Genomic DNA, 18,546 nt, shown 5'->3' on the forward strand with positions numbered 1-18,546 from the left:
AATGAAGTCTAACAGCCACCTTGCCTGTGACATCAGACACCTGCAATGAAGTCTAACAGCCACCTTGCCTGTGACATCAGACACCTGCAATGCCCTCTCCTGGGGGCGTTTGTGCATTTAGGGCAGGCCCTTGTGTTGCTGATCATTTGCTATAGAGCTGCTTTGAACAAACACGTAAAAATGTAATCATGTAAGCCTGTGTTGTACTGCACACTTCAGGTGCTGCTCATAGACCTTAGGGGTGCTGCTGAGGTGACAACATTTAGGCAAAGAATGGAGTGCATTTGGCTGGCTTACAGGCTCTTAAAGAATTAAGCTCCTGCGGGGCTTCAGGAATTTAGCTTAAATATTTTTAGAAAGTGGAAACCAAACCGAAAACAGCAGAAGTCAGCTGACAATATCTCTGTCGCTGCCTGCATTAGTAGTTAAAAATCCGAGGCCATCCAGCTGCAGGAGGCGCGGTGGCCAGAGTACACTGGTGTGCCCCCTCACGCGGAGGGGTGCCAGTGGGCAGCGGGGTGAGCCCGGGGGTCCTGCACTCACACCACAGCTGAGCTCGTGTCCAGCTTTCAGGACTTCTGACCCTGCAGGCAGCTTTACCTGGCACAGCGCTAAATCTACAGCCGCTGCAGCAGCCTGTGGGCAATCCTGTTCTTCTGCAAAGACATTCATATAAATGATCATTAAAATAACGCAGAGCAGAAGCTGCTTGGGCATAGGGCACTGCTGGAGAGCTGGTGGGGAAAGGAGCAGGGCTCCTGTCCGTGATGCAGGCATGCGAGTGGCAGCACTGCTGGGGCAGTGGCAGGGCAAAGGGCACTGGGCACAAAGGCAAATCCTGGAAATTCCCTCTAAATGGAAAAAACACCGTAGGACACTTTATGTACTCCGAGCTGCAGAGGAACTAAGCTTTGCTTGCATTTTGAATGAACTAAAAAATGCATGGATGCATTTTTCAGGCCACTGCTCTGACAGGCGGGTTCAGGGCCAGTCATGATTCCCTTCAACAGGCGGGTCCTGCTCCCGCAGCTCCTTCCCCTAAAACCAGGCATCTCCTGGAAAGCGATTCTTCCTCTTTCAGGCTGACACATCAGGTGCCTAAAAACAGTGGTTAAAAGTAGCCCAATGTCTTGGCTTCTGCATTCGACTGGGAAAGCAGCTGGCTGGGCCCAGGGCACAGCTCAGCACCGGCAGAGCCGAGGGCACCCAGCGCAGCAACGAGCCCCCTGGCTGTACCCAGCACTGCCCATCGCAAGGAACATTTATTTTTAGATCACTTACCACCACTAAAACATACTTGGACTGTTTTCAGTCTGACTCACAGTCGAATTCCTGTTTTGGAGGCCGGTTTTCTGTCCCCACCCAAAATGAGGGAAGAACGAAACCAAAAACCCCAGCTGGACCAAGACCAAAGCCTGGCACCCACGGATCCAGCCCATGCTGGTGCGGCATCCCAAGTGGGGCAGAGGGTGGCTCGGGGGCAGCCGGGCTCTTGGGCCAGCAGTGACGGGGCATGGTGCGGCTCTCCCCATGGAGGGCTCACGGCCACAGCTCACAGCACGTACCCTGCGCGCGGCTCAGCCCAGCCTCGGTGAAGCCTCAGGAGAGGCTGTGCTCAGGGCGATCATTTCAATTTGCCTGTGTAATGCTCAGGAGCGGTGTAAGTAGAACAAAGCAGAGAGGAGCACGGTATGTGTAAGTTTAACATAGAGCTTTTTATCTTCACAGTACCTGGGACGTACAAAACGAAGCCAGAAGCCTGCGAGGCGTCACAGGGCTGGAAGCCCCGTGAGAGCCAGGGCCGGGAGCAGCACCAGTACCTTGGGGCGGGTTTTACAGGTTTATACATTTCACCTGTGAAGCGAGAAACAGCCAACCCATGGAGGGCCTGGAGACCTGCCCCCTGGAAGCCAAGCAGGCAACCAGCTGAGTGCCTGGGCAGGGCAAAACCCAGCCCACTGGGGTGGCAGCTGTTTTGGAAAGAAACTTCCATGGTTTTCTAGCTGGACACTACAGACTATTTAACTTTGAGGTAACTTCTGTAAGGAATCCCTTTTTATCACATTTTTGCTATCTTTAATTGCAAGGCCAGAAGCGCCACAGTAAAATGTGTAATGATCAGAATTTTCACCAACCAGTTTGGGTAACTGGAAGCAGATGGGGATTTTAGAGACCACCACTAAACAGAGGGGACAAATCTGGATTATCCCAGAAGGTGAAAGGGGCCAGAGCCCAGCAGGTCTCCACAGCAGCCAGGGTGCCTGGGTCCTGCCTGGGAGCCCCCAAGCTGAACAGGGCAGCTTTTATGGAGCCTTAAGAGAAGAGAAGGGGGGGCGGGGGGGGTGCTGCCCCCATGCTGGGCCTGGCTCAGCAGAAGCACGTGCAGAGCTCCGAGCCTTGGGGCACATGCAGAAGGTTTCTTACCCTGTGGCTTTCTGTTGTACCTGCCGTGTAACATCACCATCACCATCGCTCCCCGCTCCCACGGCCGTGACGGGAGCAATGTGGGGTAGGGAGGCCCTCTGCTAAATTTTCCTTCTAGAAGGAGCTAGCCTATACTGCTTGTTCTTTATAATTTGTTGTCTTCTTCCATTCTGAACAGATTTGTTCTAAAACTTAATTGTATAATTAACATGGATTTTTATTTTGGCTATATACATCTATTTTCTGTCTAACTCTTCATCTAGAGTGAAACCACTCGCCTGTCACAGTTACTGCAGGTACACAGGTCTGACCTCATGGCTGCTGGCTTTGAGCAGGAGGTTGGATTAGCTGATGTCCTGTGGTCCCTTCTACTCTGAGTTATCCTATGACCTGATGATATTATGCATTTTTATATTATTAAATAGGAAATATTTCCTAGGATTAAACAACAGCTCATCTTACAATAAATGGCCAATAAAATCTAAGTTCTTCTTCCTGCATCTCAGGTGGCCCACAAGGTCAACTGCTGGAGTTCAGCACCTGTAGCGTGCACATTAAAAGAGGGAAACACTGAAAATGACAATATGAGACACAAACCAACTGTCACCACTGTGGAATTTTGGCAAAAATACGTGAAACTGGAAATAATATCTGCCATGAGAAATCTCAGGTGATGTTGGTGTTGCCTACCACCTGGATCTGTCAGCGCCACAACCTGTATAGTAGTTAGTGCTGTGAAAGGTGGGTTTCAAAAGCATCGGGATTTCTAATCTGGAGTCTCAAACTGGTTTCGACAGGGTTTGTAAAGGCAAATATGACGGGCTGCTGGTTCTATCGCAGCTGAGGCACCTGCTCTTCAGACAGGCTGGAGGTGACCTGTGCCGGGCTGGAGCACGCAGCAGAGCCCACTCAGCGCTGGGGAGAGCAGCCACCCAGGAGGATGCTGGCGCCAGCGCTTGTGTCCTCTTGGGGAAGGAAGCGGGCGCTCAGGGTGCCGTTTGCTTAGTCAGGGCATGCAAATATTTCTGGTTTCCTGTTCAGCGGCTCCACTCGTTTGTGGGCACCGCAGGCGGGTTTCAGGCTGGGCGGCGGGACACGGTCTGGAGGGGCAGCGCGGGGCACCCCTCGGCCCTTAGACTCCGCCTGCCGCAGCGGTGCTCACCCCTGTGCCCCCTTAGCAGCCTGATGCTGCCACTTGGTGCCAAATTGCCAACGTGGTGGGGGTTTTGAGTATTTTTCTTGCAGTTTAATTGCATGGAAACCAAAAAGTAACGGCTGCCAGCCTGTCCTTGCTTAAGTGAGAGCTATTGCAGTCTTTCAGAATGTCAGCTAAATGAATTAATAACCAATTTTCTAAATAGCTAGCCTCTGTCTTTTAAAATGTTGTGTGCTGTGATATGATCAGTACACACACTAGAGAAATAATAGCACTGCTATTATAAAAAAAACAGTTGATGTAACGTATGGGAGATCTGTTACGTAGTGCTGGCCTCTCAGATGCACAGGCACTAGTTTCTAACTTTGCGCCCTTTTTATGATGGATATATAGTATATATTAACAGAAAGAGTATATATTTAGAGATGATGATTACTTGCTAGATACCAAGCCACGTTGGTAAATGCAACACCAGTGTATACACAGGGAAGTATCCTTAGTGACTCAATGCACTTAAGGAGCAGATGACCCTGCTCACCTCAATGGACACAGCAAAACAAATCATTGAACATATTAATCTAAGAACTGTCACTACACATTGTTTATGAAGAAACATCACCTCCTGGCCATCAATGACCAGGAGGTGGGATGCCACATGCTGTACAGATGCATCTCTGGTGGGGAGAGGGCAGTGATATCTGCCACGTCCATGGCTCCAGCCCTGTCACGGGGCTTGGACTGGCCCCATCCCTGCTGCCTGGGAAGGCAGCAGAGACGGACCCTGCCCAGATGTTGGTGGGACCAGAGCCATTGCTGGGCCAGCAGCACTTCCTCTTCCAGCAAACCCAGCCCCAAGGGGAATCGCTGCTGGTGTGTGCTGATGGGAAAACCAGACCTTGCTTTGATAACACTGTGACAGGACCATGTCCTCGTGCCTCAGCTGTGGTGCCCGTCTTGGAGCACCCTGTGCCCACCCATGGGCAGGAACGAGCCAGGATGAGATTCAGGCAGGGCCAGCTGCGTCCCGCCCCGCCCCCCCTCCCCCCCAAGCCTCTCTGAAGGGGCACAGATGTGCTTTCTTACATCATTAAAAGTAGGCTGTGGCTTACCATTTCAGATTCATGCAGGCCTAATTAAATAGATACTTTAAAATTACCAGTGTGGATGCTCCCAGGGAAGCTGCGTGTCTTCATCTGCCCTTCTGCACGCACAGCTGCTGGGGGAGGCTGGGCTGCCAACGCTACATTGAGCTAAGTATTGCACAAGCTGTTTTCTGGAAAGTGGCAGCTTATGGATCTTTTGCCTTCTTCCTGCCTGCCTGCCTTCTGCATGGGACCTGGCCAAGCGCCTGGCAGCCCCTTCCCTTCGGTTCCCCACTCGCAGCCATGATGCAGATGCTGAACTGGCATTTGCACAACTGGGCGTGCTGCCGTTTCACCACCTAGCACACATGGCCATCACGTGCAGGAAAAAAGGGATGGCTAGTATCACAAAACCGCCCCTTGACATCAAGTGGTGAAGAAAGACATTTCCGTACCCTGTGAAGACAGTGGCAGTCACCAGAAGAGAAACACTACTACCAAGAAGGAAGGGCACGTGGCAGACTGCCCACATGGGCATGGCTCTGACAGGGCTGGGGGCACCAGAAGCCGTGGCAAGCCCCTTGCCAAGGAACCACCTACCTAAAGCCAGGAACGCTGTGCGGGTTACAAATCGAACCAAGCGTGGTATTCCAGCATTAACAATATTGACCACTTCATTATACTGACCTCACGAGTAACTCTGCCAGGTGAACAGGGAACAGAAGTTACAATCAATGGCGTTGTGGAACCGTAGGCATTGCATTTGGTTTGGCACATTCCTATAACACACATAAGAAATCAGGCTAAACAGATAGTGGGGTTGTGTTGAAAATGCAAAATTTCCCTTTTCGCATTCTCTCTCAGGTCCAAGATGGATGGCAGCGGTGAAAGCAGATACAGTCAGTCAGATATAGAAGCTGACAACCACAAATCTCTAATGCAGAAAAAAATATTAAATTCAAACAGCACATGCATGGCCTTTCCACTTCTGCTATAGGATTACATATGCATTTAAAAAAACAAAACCCACCAGTTCCTCTTGTGCCCCACACAAGCCATTCACAAGAAAAAGAAGCCACTGAGCTGATACAGGAAAGCCACAAATACCTTTAGAAAATCCACATTCCTTTGAAAAGTCCTGTTCTGTCCACTGCAAAAGGCAAAGGTGAGCCTACTTTCCCTGGAAGAAAATTATTTCGGTGTGTTAGACTCCAACTTTAAAAAGCGAATATTCAACCTGCTTTTGGAAATTCTGCTCTTGGCTTCTCGTATTGGGATGAACATGCGCAACGTCACACCCAGCTGAATAACTGCCTCTTGGTGCTACCTACAATCATCCTTACAAAACCAGGAGGCATTTAAAATGGAAATTCAAGCACAGCCTTATCTGTCCCAGGCCATGCTGCCGTAACACGCATGATGGATCTTTTTTCCACCACTGACAGAGTGATTTAGCAAATTACAAAGCAAAAAGAGAAGAAAATCAGGATTTATGTACATTTCCTTCCAGTCAAGACTCTGGTTAGCACTCCCTGGGCACCCCTCTCCCCATCACCACAGCCTGGCTGCTGCCTCCAGCCCCCAGCCAGTGGCTTTGGCCAGGAGCATCGCTGGGGGGGGACAGGACTGCCCCCACCCCAGCAAACCCCTCGGGGAGCGGTGCTGGAGACATTCGTGCAATGTAACAGCAAAATCCTTCCCGCAGCATCCCCCCGAGTTTGGGGGCATCCCCAAAGGCGCCTGGGTGTAGCACCCAGCACATGTCACAGCCACCCCAGAGGGACACAGGCACGGGTGCTTGTGCGAGACGCTCACAGCGGGAAGCAACTACTTTATTCCTCCAGTTGAGCCAAATGGGTGCTTTTGCTCACAGACTTTTAGGGTGCTACTGCTAACAGGAAAAAGGCAGAGGCAGTGGCTCCATGGACATTAAAGAGAAGAAACAGCACATAAACTAAAACACTCAACACAAAGCCAGCTTTTTTTATTATTACTTTTTTAAAACAGTACGCAGAGTTTCTTATCAGACAGATGGGTATAAAGCTATTGCAGATGACCACCACATCAAAAAGCAGAACTGAAGCTGTCTCTGATGAGACACGATGGGTGGTCCTTTCCCCCTGCTGCCCTGGGGAGCAGTGAGCCCCCGGGGGCTCCTTCATCACCATGGGGCTGCCAGCAAGGGAGGGGGGGCTGCCTGCACCCTGCCCAGCACGCCCTGGTGCTCTCCGCAAGCCCTTCCCCAGCCCAAGCTCATACCAGCTTACTGCTTCATCAGTCTCTTTGCCCTCTCTATTTGAGGTCAGGTCAGTCAATTGGGGAGTAAGTTCTGCTGTTGCAACGATTCCGCGGGGACATTAGGTAGGGAACTGGTTTCTTGTTAGCTCCTGTTTCATTATTGGAACTGTTAATGAAGTACAAACTCTGAGGTCCAAATTCTGCTTCAAGCTATACATTCTGCTCGTACTTATAGATAATTGCATTAGTTAAGTAAATCTATACTTTGAAAAGTGGCTGTGAAAATGGCAGTATGAGCTTGCATAGCTGTCTCAGCGATGTTCAAAGGCAAATCTCTGTTAAGAACTGAAATGACAGATTTTCTTGTTTTCACTCCTGCAAACTGAGTCTAGCTTTAATATTGAAGCACGAAAGAACTGTCTGCACACACACACATCTTCACTGTCTCAGTGGTTCCATGAAATGCTTGTAAGACCAGCGGCCAAACGTTACAGCTTTCTGCACTCCTTGCACGCGTTACAAATGCAAACAGCAACCCAGCCACGGCCTCCCCTCTGAAACACCGACGAAGCTCTCCACCTGGCTGTTTGCACACCCGCCTTTTTGCCGCTTCCAAGGTGCCAGCCCTCACCAAATCAGCGAGGTAAATCTCCCAGGAGATGTGGGGTTTGCAAACACTTACAACAAAGGAGGCTCAGCTTGCTTTGTGCTGAACATGTGAATTAGTGCCCCTGGCAGTTTTTCCAAGCCTAGGTCCAGCCCAGCATCAAGTTATGGATCACAAAGGAACCATCTGAGAGCAGCGTATTTTCCCTCTGAGAACTACCATGATGATCTCTTATTTTCAATATTAACATGCCACAGGGCATCCTGCTATGAGAGCAGAGTTTCCTGCTGTACTGTTGTACAGGGAGCATCTCTTCTGGTTTGCTGGAAGCAGGTCAGCAGGAGGAGGTCTCCTGTACGGTAAGGTAACAAGAGCATTTAGAGGAACACAATTAGCTCATGCATATTCCATAGCATAAAGTTATCTAAAAAGATGGCACTGTGCATCGGCAAATGGCTTCCCTAAGCCGGTTTCCTCCCCACCATCTCCCACTACGAGAAGTCTCCTTATTCATTCATTTGCCTGTGGCTGTGCATCTGCTCAAGAGCTGCCTTATTTTTGCCATCAGCATCTCTCTGAAGTGGTCACCCATTAAGAAATAAAAAACGGGATTAATGGCACTGTTTAAAAACGCAATAGGTCTTGTGATGGTATAAATGGTGTTGATGGTGCCCTGCATGCACACAGAGATGTTCAAGGCTGGTATTCGGGAAGCCAGTCGGACATTGCGCATTATGTGATAGGGAGTAAAGAGCACAGAGAAGATCACCACCGTGAGGATGACTAAATTGAGAGGTTTTTCAAGTGTCAGGAGAGAACTGAGTTGCTCACTCCTGTCTTTAAGAAAAAGAACCATCTTCACATAGAAGCAGCACATGATCAAGAGAGGGATGAGGAACCCAAAGACAGTCAGGAACATGCTATAGATGAGGCTTTTCATGGGGTGTCCAGAACTTGCATAATCAAGACACTTGTAATTATTGGCAAGCGTTACAGGCTCCAGGAAATATATCAATGGCAACAGTTCCAGTACCACCCCGATCCATATGGCAACAGACACAATAAGGGCAGTCTTCCTCTTCTGTAGAAAATGGTCTCTGAAAGGGTGTTTTATGAGCATGTATCGGTCAATACTGATAGCGGTGAGGAAAAGGATGCTGCTATACAGGTTCACATGCAGCAGGAATCTGTTGCTGTGGCACAAGATGTTCTCCTTTGCCCACTGATGTCTGGAGTAGCTGTTCACAAGTACTGGAAGAGTACACAGAAATAGTAAATCTGACAGTGATAAATTTAACAGGTAGATGTTGCCACTTTTCCAGTTTTTCAGGCAGAAAATATAGCCAAACACAACAATGGTGTTTCCAATGAAGCCTAAAATGAACTCAAGGCTGTACATGGTGGAAAGATAATATTTTTTGAGGACTCCGTTCATCAGCAAACAGGAATCTGTCTCATTCACAGCCTGGAAAGTCAACAGGGAAAAAAAATAAACATCAAAAATTAGCAAAAGATCATTGCATGGCTATTTCTATACTGTTGCTGTAATAGATGAATCTGGCGTGCAGTTTCCTTACAGCTAACACGGTAAGTAGATACTCAAACTCAGAGAATACCTCTCATGCACACATGATTTCTACTTTCAGCTGTTGACCAGAGTTACTGAGCAAGATGAAAACTTGCATGAGCAAAAACCTGCGTGAGGAGTTTGAAGTAAGAGCAGGACCTGAAGCACCTGCCATGACATGCTGTTTGGCAGTACCAGAGGCTGGGAAAGTGAAACATGCCTGTCACCGCTTTGTCACAGCTCTTACTAGAAGTCATCTGCCTACCTGTTACCCAACTCCGGTCCCATGGTCCCTTCACTCATCACTAAAGCAGAAGTCCCCTGTCAAGACTGATAAAGGATGAACTCATTAGCAGCCATACAGCCACGCTCTGACAGCATTACTCAGAATTCATTAAGTCAGGAGAGGAATTAATCAAACCATTTCGTCATGCACTTTGTAGGGTTTTGCTGGTAACTCGGTACCAGGATTGCGTGTAAAGCATTGTCAAGATGAAGCACGTATCCTGTGCATCACAGCAGATGTGCTGGAGCACTTCTGAGCCATTCCTGCATACACAGGGCCTTTCTGCTCCTGGGGTTTTATAAGTTGCTCCTGTTTTCTATAAAAAGCCCTCCCAAGAAGGGAGGGTTCAGTTACGACTGAGACCTCGTTAACATGAAAGCGTGTGCCATCCAGGGGACAGTCCAGTCAAGATCAGGACAAAATGCCTGCAAAGCCAAATTCACAAACTTTAATTCACTTTTCTTACTAACTTCCCACAAAACGAGAACACTGTGTACGATTTACTCAGCCACAGCTTGTCCCTTCGGCTAAATCCATGCCCGTGCCCGACGGAGCACCCCACACCCAGCCCCATGGAGCAGCCACTCTCTACCGGGATGACGGTGGGTGCCAGGCTGGCAAACACATAGCTGCAGCTGCAGCAGTGCTACCAGCACCACTGCCAGCCCTCCTGCCCCGCTGTCTTGTTTGCTCCTTGGCTCCGAACAAAGAGCTTCCCCTTTTGGCCTGGAAGTAAGTAGCACAACCAATATTCTTTAAGGAGAAGAGCTTTCTAGGAAGCTGCACCAAGCATGAGTTTGCCAGAGGAGAATTTTTGCTTTATTCCTGAAGCTTGTTAAAAAAAAATGCTTTCATGCTACAGGGAAAGAAATAAGAGTAGGAGCTCAAGTGCTCGCTCCTCTCCCTCCTCAGGCAGACATGTATGTACACCCACCTGCAGGGGAACTGCAAGATAAAGCTTTTAGCGAGAGCCTTTGGTCAAAATATCAGCAGAACAATTAGAAAGCAGGGGAGAACAAAGCGTTAGAAAAAGGGGATATAGATTAAAACTGAACTCAAACTAAGTCTAAGGTCTGAAAAAGCAGCAATGTGACTGCCACAAAAACTGCTAAGGACAGTCTCCACAAATGACGTGAGAGGTTTAGGTTTCCAAAACTGCTCTGGTGTCTAGAATTTGTTAATAGGTCTCTGCCCTTAAAGCACTGTATCTTATTTTAAAGATAGATCATGAGACAGAATAAAATACAGCATATACAAAACTTCATAAAGTTGTACCCAGCAAATACCTACACTTGTACCGCGTACAGCCGGAGGCAAAAGTTACACAGCCATGAGAGCTCACCCTGGTCAGAATAACCTCACCCGCAGCACCTAGCCTAACCCTGGCTGCTCAGGCTCTCAAGAAGAAACTCAACACTAGTGAGACTTTAATTGTGGAAAACACTGCATTAGCATTAGTGCTTTAAAAACAAATAATAATTTAAAAATTACTGTATTGACAGATACATCGATTTAGGTAGTTGTTAGAAAAAGACTGATGAATCTATTTTAAAGAAGGCAGTCAGGGTAGAACAGTTAAGGGTTCATCCAGAGACAGCCCAGCTAGAGGAAGAGCAGAGTTGCCCCGAGAGCCGCGGGCTGAGCACCAGCTCGCCAGGCACAAGGACACCTTACCATGGCCAGGCCCGCGTGCTGCCCCTCCATGCCTCTGCCTCACGGACCCGCCGCACCGCACCACGCCGCCTTTTAAACCGGTTTGCATGTGGCTCGGTCACGCCTGAGTCAGGGCGAAGGCACTGTCTGTTTGGCTGCGCGGGGCGGGGGGCAGCTGTCATGGGAGGAAGGTGCCACATGATGTGCCCAGCCCCGGGGAGAAGCAAACAAGCACTTCCCCTTTGCAGAGCCGTGTTTAGGAACTGCCCGGGGAGGACAGGAGGGCTGCAGCCACGCTCCGCACCATGGGGAGCCCACAGCCAGCGCCTGCCTGGCACTGGGCTCCGATCAACCACCTCTTGTGGAACGGTCCCATGTGGGTGACACGCAGAGCCCACAGCGAGCGCGGGGCTGCCAGGGCAAAGCGCTTACCTTGTGCGGGCTGCAGCGGCCGGCGAGGCAGAGAGCCCGGCACTGCTCCCCGGGGGGTGAGGCGGAATGGGTACTGCTCTCCATTCCACCTTGCAAGAGATCCCGGAGGCTCCAGGAGGGCAAAGCTGGTGGCTTGAGCCCCGACCACACACCATCTTCCCCAGCCACAGAACAGCCTCTCCTGTGACACTCGGAGACCAACGCAAGAGATACAGCAGCTCAGTGGCACTCTATAGCTAGCAAGCCAATTCAAACAACTTATCTTAATTATATTAAACAGAGCACTGAAGAAAAGCACTTCGCTTTCATATAGTAATGCATTTCAATGCTTCAAAGCTTGCCGGTTTATTCATTGTTGCCATATAATGTAATTATCTGTTTAACTTTCAGGATAAATGTTGCTAAAATGACAGCTCCACCCCAACCAGCACACCCAAACCAGTTGGTATCAGCACAAAAACTGTTTCTTGCTTTCAAACAATACAGTGGCATTATACAAAAATGGTTAATTATACAGAAGTTGTTTCTGAATTTTACCAGCCCAATGAAATCATAATTTTAAAAAGGTAAATCAGAAAACAAACAGATGTTGAAACTGCCCACTAGTTTAGCAGTGCTGTGGGCCATGTCGATGCTTCCCATGGAGCAGCTCTGGTTTTGTGAGAGCTGAGAGCTCTGACAGCTAAACTCAACAAAACATGCAAAACCAACTAAAGGAATAACCAAGGGTTTCCATTATGCCTGAAATAAGTCTTTTAGGTCTGCAGATCTTTTGCCACAGCTACAGGAGGGATTTTGGTTTCCTAACTGTGATCAGCAGTAACTTGGCCTGAGCTTTAACAGGGCAACAAGTTCCATGTCTGTGTCCAGTGGGGAGACAGCTACCAAGGTACACAGAACTGTATGGAAACTGAAGGCAGCAACCACTTCATTTCTGTACCAGTATCACGATACGTGCCATAAAAAATCCAAAATGGAATGGAATGGGCACTGATAATGTGAAGCAAGTCATCATACGTGATTGGTGATGGAAGTTCATGGCAGATGAAGCACTGTGACACAACTGAATACGTGTGTGCAGAAAGCTCACAGTAAATGAGCCACTAAAATGAGATGTCCTTCAACGGCCAAGTAAAGCCTAAGTAAAGGTAAGACATTACATTAACCCATCATTTTAGAGCGCTACTTTATGTCAGTAATGATTTTTAAGGAAAACGAACAAATTAACTGATTATAAATCACCACAGCTTTCACACAACTGTATTACAAACCTTGGATTCTTTCAAGGAGGCCTGGTAGGTTACACCGGGGAGTGATGCTTGAAGCCCTGGATGAAGGGCATCTAGTAGTCACAGTATATCTGGATTTTCAAAAAGCCTTTGATGAGGTTCCACCTACGCAGATTCATGAAGAAATCCGTTTACTCTGTGGGTTTTCCTCGGTAAGTCCTGGAAACCCCCGTGGGCACCAATTCCACCCCCTAACCCGCTCCTATGAACACACAAGTCCTGGGGCGTGTGCCGGTGTGCCCAGCACACTGTGGCACTTAACAACCCCAAAATGGTGCTTACAGTCATTTTGGATCTTCCTTCTCTGGAATCAGCTGCCACCGACAGGTGGGAGGGGAGCCAGGCTGGCGCCAGCCAGCCACGCTGGCTGCCGGGGACTACGGTGGGGCACGGCAGGGGTGGGAGGTCAGCCGGTGGGCTTCAGCCCTACCTTCATTCTGTGAGAAAGGTTCAGATCCAGTTTCTTTGTCAAATGAATCAAAACTTCTGCTTTTATAATAGTCACAGAATTCTTACCATGATATTTTTTACGTACTGTATTTTAATATTATGATTAGATATAACAAGATCGCTAATAATTCACACTTCATGTGAACAATTGCCAACATGTACATAAGTGCCAACACATACATGATGCCTCATGGCGCATCACTGACTCACCTGAGCGCTGAGAAGAGCCAGCCCCACCGGCCCTCTGGGGACTCGTGAGCTCTTCCAATAAGCACACACGCCAATGGTACGTTACTGGGAGCTAGATTATTCCTGTTTCACTCCTAGCAAATGCTGCTCCCCATACAGGTTCAGAGACAAATGCAAAACACAATGATTAGAATTCTCCCTGCAGCTTTTTTTATTTACACAATTTCTGGTACTTTCTAGGCACATCATGAATGGTCGCTCAGAACAAACTGGAAGCATTCAAAGCAATCAAATGAAGTTAGGTAGCATTATGCTAGAGTACACCTCATGCAGTTCAATGATAATTAAAGGCTGTTTCTTTTTCCTCCTATAAAAACAATGAAAAACAACCAAATTTTGGCTCAGAGGAAAGGATGGTGAGCAGACAGCAATGTGTTTTTGCAACTTTTTTTCCCCTCTTGGCTCCATCTCCTCTACTGACCTGTTGCTCAAGACAGAAGCTTGGACCTCTTCAAAATACCGAGGCCAACTCCTACAACATGCATTGGAAGAGCAAAGGTGCTTTTGGAACAGATGGATCTCCTGTGCTCTTGGTCCTGTGCCTGCCCCAAAGACCACGGCAGTGACCAGCTGTGGGACAGCCACATGCCAGGGTAACTACTGCTCCTGAACATATGTTACTGGGAAGCAATAACCCCCACAGAGTGCTTTTCTCTCAAAACACTACACACCTATCATCCCTGTGTGAGATTAGTTTCCAGCTGCCTGCATCCTTGATGGACCGTTTATTTACAAATGAATTCATAAGCAACTGATGGTCTTTTCTGACACACCAGGCTTTAGGAAAGCACCAACATTCCTATTCAGTTCTCTGCTCCAGGTTGTGGTAGATGCTTATTTTATTAAAAAACAACTACATGCAAACAACCGTCCACAGCATCCAATAAAACCAACATCTACAGTGAAAATAGCATTGTGTGGTCAGAATTACCGGGGTGCATGCTTTGCCTTTCCAGAGCACCTGAGACCTGTGTTTGCCAGATAAGGTCTCCAGCACAAGTAATAAAGAAACTTTAATTACACCATGTTGACACACCTCGCAAGTCTCTAAACACTTGGGAAGCTGGTGAGGTTTTCCAGTCTTTGACTGAAAGGCAGAGGGATTTACTTTTCAAAACAAATTGTGCTTGTGAAAGATGTTGCTCTGCTTGGCAGCAGCTCACAGAGTCACACTGCGCCCCGTGGGGTTGACTTGGGAAACCTGTTGCTCTCCATATCTGCTAACTGAGCCTTCAATCACACAGGGGGGTTTAAAGGGTGTTTTGAGGAATACAAGGTCTCTCATCTATAGCTATGTTGAAAGAACAAGTTAATACAAGTTGCAAAGTCAGCACTGGGGCATTTACATTTGCTATGCAAGTCTAACCTTCCAGAACAGATTTCGGATCAGAAGTGAGAAGACACAATTATGGGACGGGAGCACACCAGAGAGGCAGGGGTGGAAAGCACAGTTGCTCTGAGGGTGCATTAAAAGCCAGGTGAGCAGGACAGCAAGTGCCTGCAGGCAAGCTGCGGCATCCCATGGGGAGCCTTCATGCAGCAGCGAGCATCCCTGGAGTGCGTCAGCAGCGCAGGGATGGAGGAAACAGGAGCAGCAGGAAGCGGCCTCAGCCACTGCACACAATTTGCTGGTCCTGGGTACATGCCCATAGGGACTCATCAGGAGGGAAATCCATCCCAGACCTGGGAACCCTCATTCCCACAGCACTCCAGTTACACGCTTTTTTGTTACACACAACTGCTTTTTCAAGGAACGCAGCCAGAAGTCTCTTCACTGAGAAACACCCTAATGCAGCCACCGTCTGTTCAAACAGCCCCTAACAACCACAGAACTTCTTTGCGCTGTTTTGATAGATGTCTATAGTATTTCTCAAGCAAGCTGTTGAAACTGTGCCACCCAGATTTAATCCTGCAGCTCCCAGGCAATATGAAGCAAGTTTGCAAAAAAATAGGCATTTAGGCTGGGAGACAAGGGCAGGCTATGGCTGTAAATTAATGCATTGCTGTTAAATTCATTGGGTGCTTTAGCAACGTGCAGGCTTTAAAGAAGAAATGCAACGGAGTCAGGCACGTTTGTTGTCATTAAATACCCATTAGTCAATTTACATTAGACTGAGGCCAATTAAACAAGTAATGCATATTTAATGATTTTTTTATAACGCATTTGCATTTGACTGATTGGAATGAGTCATTACGGTTGACCTTGAGTGAGGTGCGGTGCCCTTCCTGAGGAGCCTTTTGAACAGGGGATGTGTAGCTCCACCCAGGGTTCGCCCCTGTGAGCAAAATGGAACATGGGAATGTTCTTTTAGGTTATCAATTTTTACTAGGAGAAATTAGTTACACCTTGCCCTGGCCACTGTGAACCGGTAGAGGAGCACTTTGCAGCGACAGCAGCAGCACAAACAGGTCAGCAGCACCCACCGCTGCTGCACACCAGCCCAGACAGCACTGGGCAGAGTCTGTACAGCTGGTTACCATAAATGCTGTTTCTGCTCTTGGTACAAAGAAAGGACAGAATCAAATATTTACTTTTTTTTATCTGTGGCTTGCTTACATTAGCCCAACAGTACCCGATTTCCCTGTGCTCCAGAATAAATACGCCCCATCTCTCCCCTCCTTAAGTCCCCAAGCCAAAGCCATTGTGTTTAGACTCTGGTGTTTGTTCATCAGCTCACTCCCAGAAAAACCATCTGTGCTTTCCACGCCTCTAGCTCTCTCCGAGGAAGGGCCCACAGCACTTCCCACCCCAACTGATCTGTTAACTAGGGACATCCATAGGGTGCCTCGGGTATTTGAGGCGCTAAAAGCAGCACACACCCCGGCAGCCTCACTTCAGCCCCCCCGCCGTGTTCCCCCTGAAGGCACGTGGCAGCAGGACCCCGGCTCCAGGCTGAGCTCGGCTGGTGCCCTGCGGCTGAACATCCCCCTCAGCTGACCCCCAGGGACAGGAGCCAGGGGACAAGCGGGCACTGAGGGGCCATTGCCCCCACAAGCACGAGGAGCTGCCACCGACAGCAGCATGGCGTTTCAGTAGCTGCGCTACCACTTTCCAGCTGCAGGCTGGGACAGACCCTCGGAAGCCCCCAGCCTGGGGCCAAGCTCTTGGCTCAGCTCCTCCTGCTGCAGCAGCCTCAGAGAAGTCTCCCACCCTCCAACAGCTCCCGCAGCTCGGCTGGGCAGGCTCACCGGTAAGGAATACCCAGACCAAATGGTCCCCGCAGCAGCTGCTGCCAGGCCAGCCAGGCACCCCGCAGTGTGCTGGGAGCAGTGGGCAGCGCCAGGCACCCCAGCGCTGGCTGTGCCACTGGGCCCAGGGCTCCTGCCCCGCCTGAGCCTGCAAAGCCGAGACAAGACAGAACCGCTTTAGGGGTTCAGCTTTAAGGGGAGCCTGTGCAACTGCTTCTATGAAGCGCTTAGTGAAAACAGTGAATATGCTGAGCAGCACCAGTGCGACTGGGCCTTAAACTGGATTTGTCAACAGGGAATAGCTTAATCAACAGTTCCAAAAAAATACTAGAAACAAACCCTATTTGCCAAGTTGTGGGGTTTGGGGGTGTTTTTGGTTTGTTGGTGTGTTGGGTTTTTTTTGAACTAGTACAGTACTTCAACAAAAAGTTACGGACTCTTAAAAAAAACCTGGTAATGGGGGAAACCCTAACTGGAGGTGACTCTATCTCTGCCTCCACTCACTCACAAGTGGGAATTCCATTTTCCCTGCATACTTCTACCACTGCATCCATTTTATACATGCCTCTCCCCCATCAGGCTGCTCCTGTCTAAGGCACACCGTGATAATGGGCAAGGCTGAGCTTTGCCTTTTACTATCAAACACCAAATTTCACTTCGGTTTCTACCGGGAGATGGAACAAAGCCTTCCCTTGGGGGGGCTTTTACTGTTTTCTGCTCTGGATAAACACGTTGCTTGCTGCAGCTTCAGCCTCTCCTGTCAGGGACACTGACGTTGCAATTTTCTCAGTCTCATTTTGTGCCTTACCAAGCATTTCAACTCAAAAAGTCTATTTTTGGAACCTAATCAAAAGCATATACAGTCCAATCAATCATGAATCCATATTTAGGTGCTGGTGGTTAAAAGACATTTACCTCTTGTTCCAAGCAGAGCCCTGTAAGAACATGCAGGGGGCGCTTGGTTACACTGTTAGCATTTTTGCTTAGAAGGTAAGTTTTGCTACTACCTTACAGGCATAAAACGTTTCTAAAGGTAAGAAAGATCATATCTCCATGTGTCTTTCACCCTGTTCCTCTCACTGCCAGTATCTCCACTGCTTTATCTCCTCCAGTCCTAGCCAGATTGTCCACTATTTTAAGCATTTGCCCTTCAGGCATGGCTTCACCTCCTCTTTCACCACCTCCCCAGGCTCTCCTCAGCCACAAGCATCCCACCAGCAAGCCTGCCTTCCCTTGCCAAGCCCTTCCTAAAGCCTTCCATGGGTATTTGTCTGAAGAAATGGGGGAAATGGCAGGACCCACACCCAAAGCCCTCCCTGAGCTCTGTCCCACCGTGCTATGCCTGTGCCGGGGCAGCACAAGAGGGGCCAGCAGCCCTGCCGGGGGTGCCATGGCAGCAGGTAGCCATGCCCTTCAGACAGACCCTCACCATGGCTCTCATGGCACCAGGTACTCCCTGTGTCCCTGCCGCAGCCGATGCCCACTCTGTGACAGAGGCAATGCCGTGTCCATGGCACCATAGACAAGGAGGGTGCCCCAGGCTGGCTCCCACTGGGCTGGCATGCTCTACGCCAGCACAGGCAGAGGCTCCCGTGGTGCTTTTAGGCCACCCAGGCTGCCCTGGCCAGTATGTGCCCAGCTTTTCTGTCTGCTGGGAACAACCACCATCGTCCTGCTTGTCTTGATGGTCCTTGTGACCAACTGAGTGATGGGCGAGCTCTCCCCAGCATCCAGACTAGTGCCACTTCATCAGCGATGCCCCGGTGCCCCCAAGGCAGGTCAAGCTCTACTGTGTTCACATTAACGGTAACAGCAGAAGTAAAACAGCGTCTCCCTGTGCTTGGCCCGGAGTGTTTGCAATAGCTACTGCATGTGAAGTCAGCTGGTTCTTCCTTTCCAATAAATGGGGCACTTGAGTGGTAAA

The 18,546-nt window shown here is 49.1% G+C and overlaps 1 protein-coding gene across 2 annotated transcripts; it reads right to left on the bottom strand.

Annotated features, from left to right (window-relative positions):
- Positions 1 to 6,617: 6,617 nt before the first annotated feature.
- On the bottom strand, positions 6,618 to 18,439 carry SUCNR1 (succinate receptor 1). Of its 2 annotated transcripts, none has more exons than XM_037406842.1 (2): positions 11,446 to 18,439; positions 6,618 to 8,972 (listed from the first exon to the last, which is right to left on the bottom strand). In XM_037406842.1, exons 1-2 carry the CDS (start codon positions 11,527 to 11,529, stop codon positions 8,022 to 8,024), a joined length of 1,035 nt encoding a protein of 344 aa, XP_037262739.1. In that variant the 5' UTR covers positions 11,530 to 18,439; the 3' UTR covers positions 6,618 to 8,021. The 2 variants fall into 2 exon arrangements, with proteins under 2 accessions (XP_037262739.1, XP_037262740.1); XM_037406843.1 differs by lacking the exon at positions 11,446 to 18,439 and adding an exon at positions 11,035 to 11,284.
- Positions 18,440 to 18,546: the final 107 nt, after the last annotated feature.

This window comes from Falco rusticolus, chromosome 13 (genome assembly GCF_015220075.1).
Source record: "Falco rusticolus isolate bFalRus1 chromosome 13, bFalRus1.pri, whole genome shotgun sequence".
NCBI lineage: Eukaryota > Metazoa > Chordata > Aves > Falconiformes > Falconidae > Falco > Falco rusticolus.

Excerpts from the sequence above, each read along its gene's own strand:
- SUCNR1 (XM_037406842.1), bottom strand. The coding sequence starts at position 11,529 with ATGGAGAGCAGTACCCATTCCGCCTCACCCCCCGGGGAGCAGTGCCGG. Across the intron at positions 8,973-11,445 it reads GCCGCTGCAGCCCGCACAAG|GCTGTGAATGAGACAGATTC; the intron begins GTAAGCGCTTTG and ends TTGACTTTCCAG.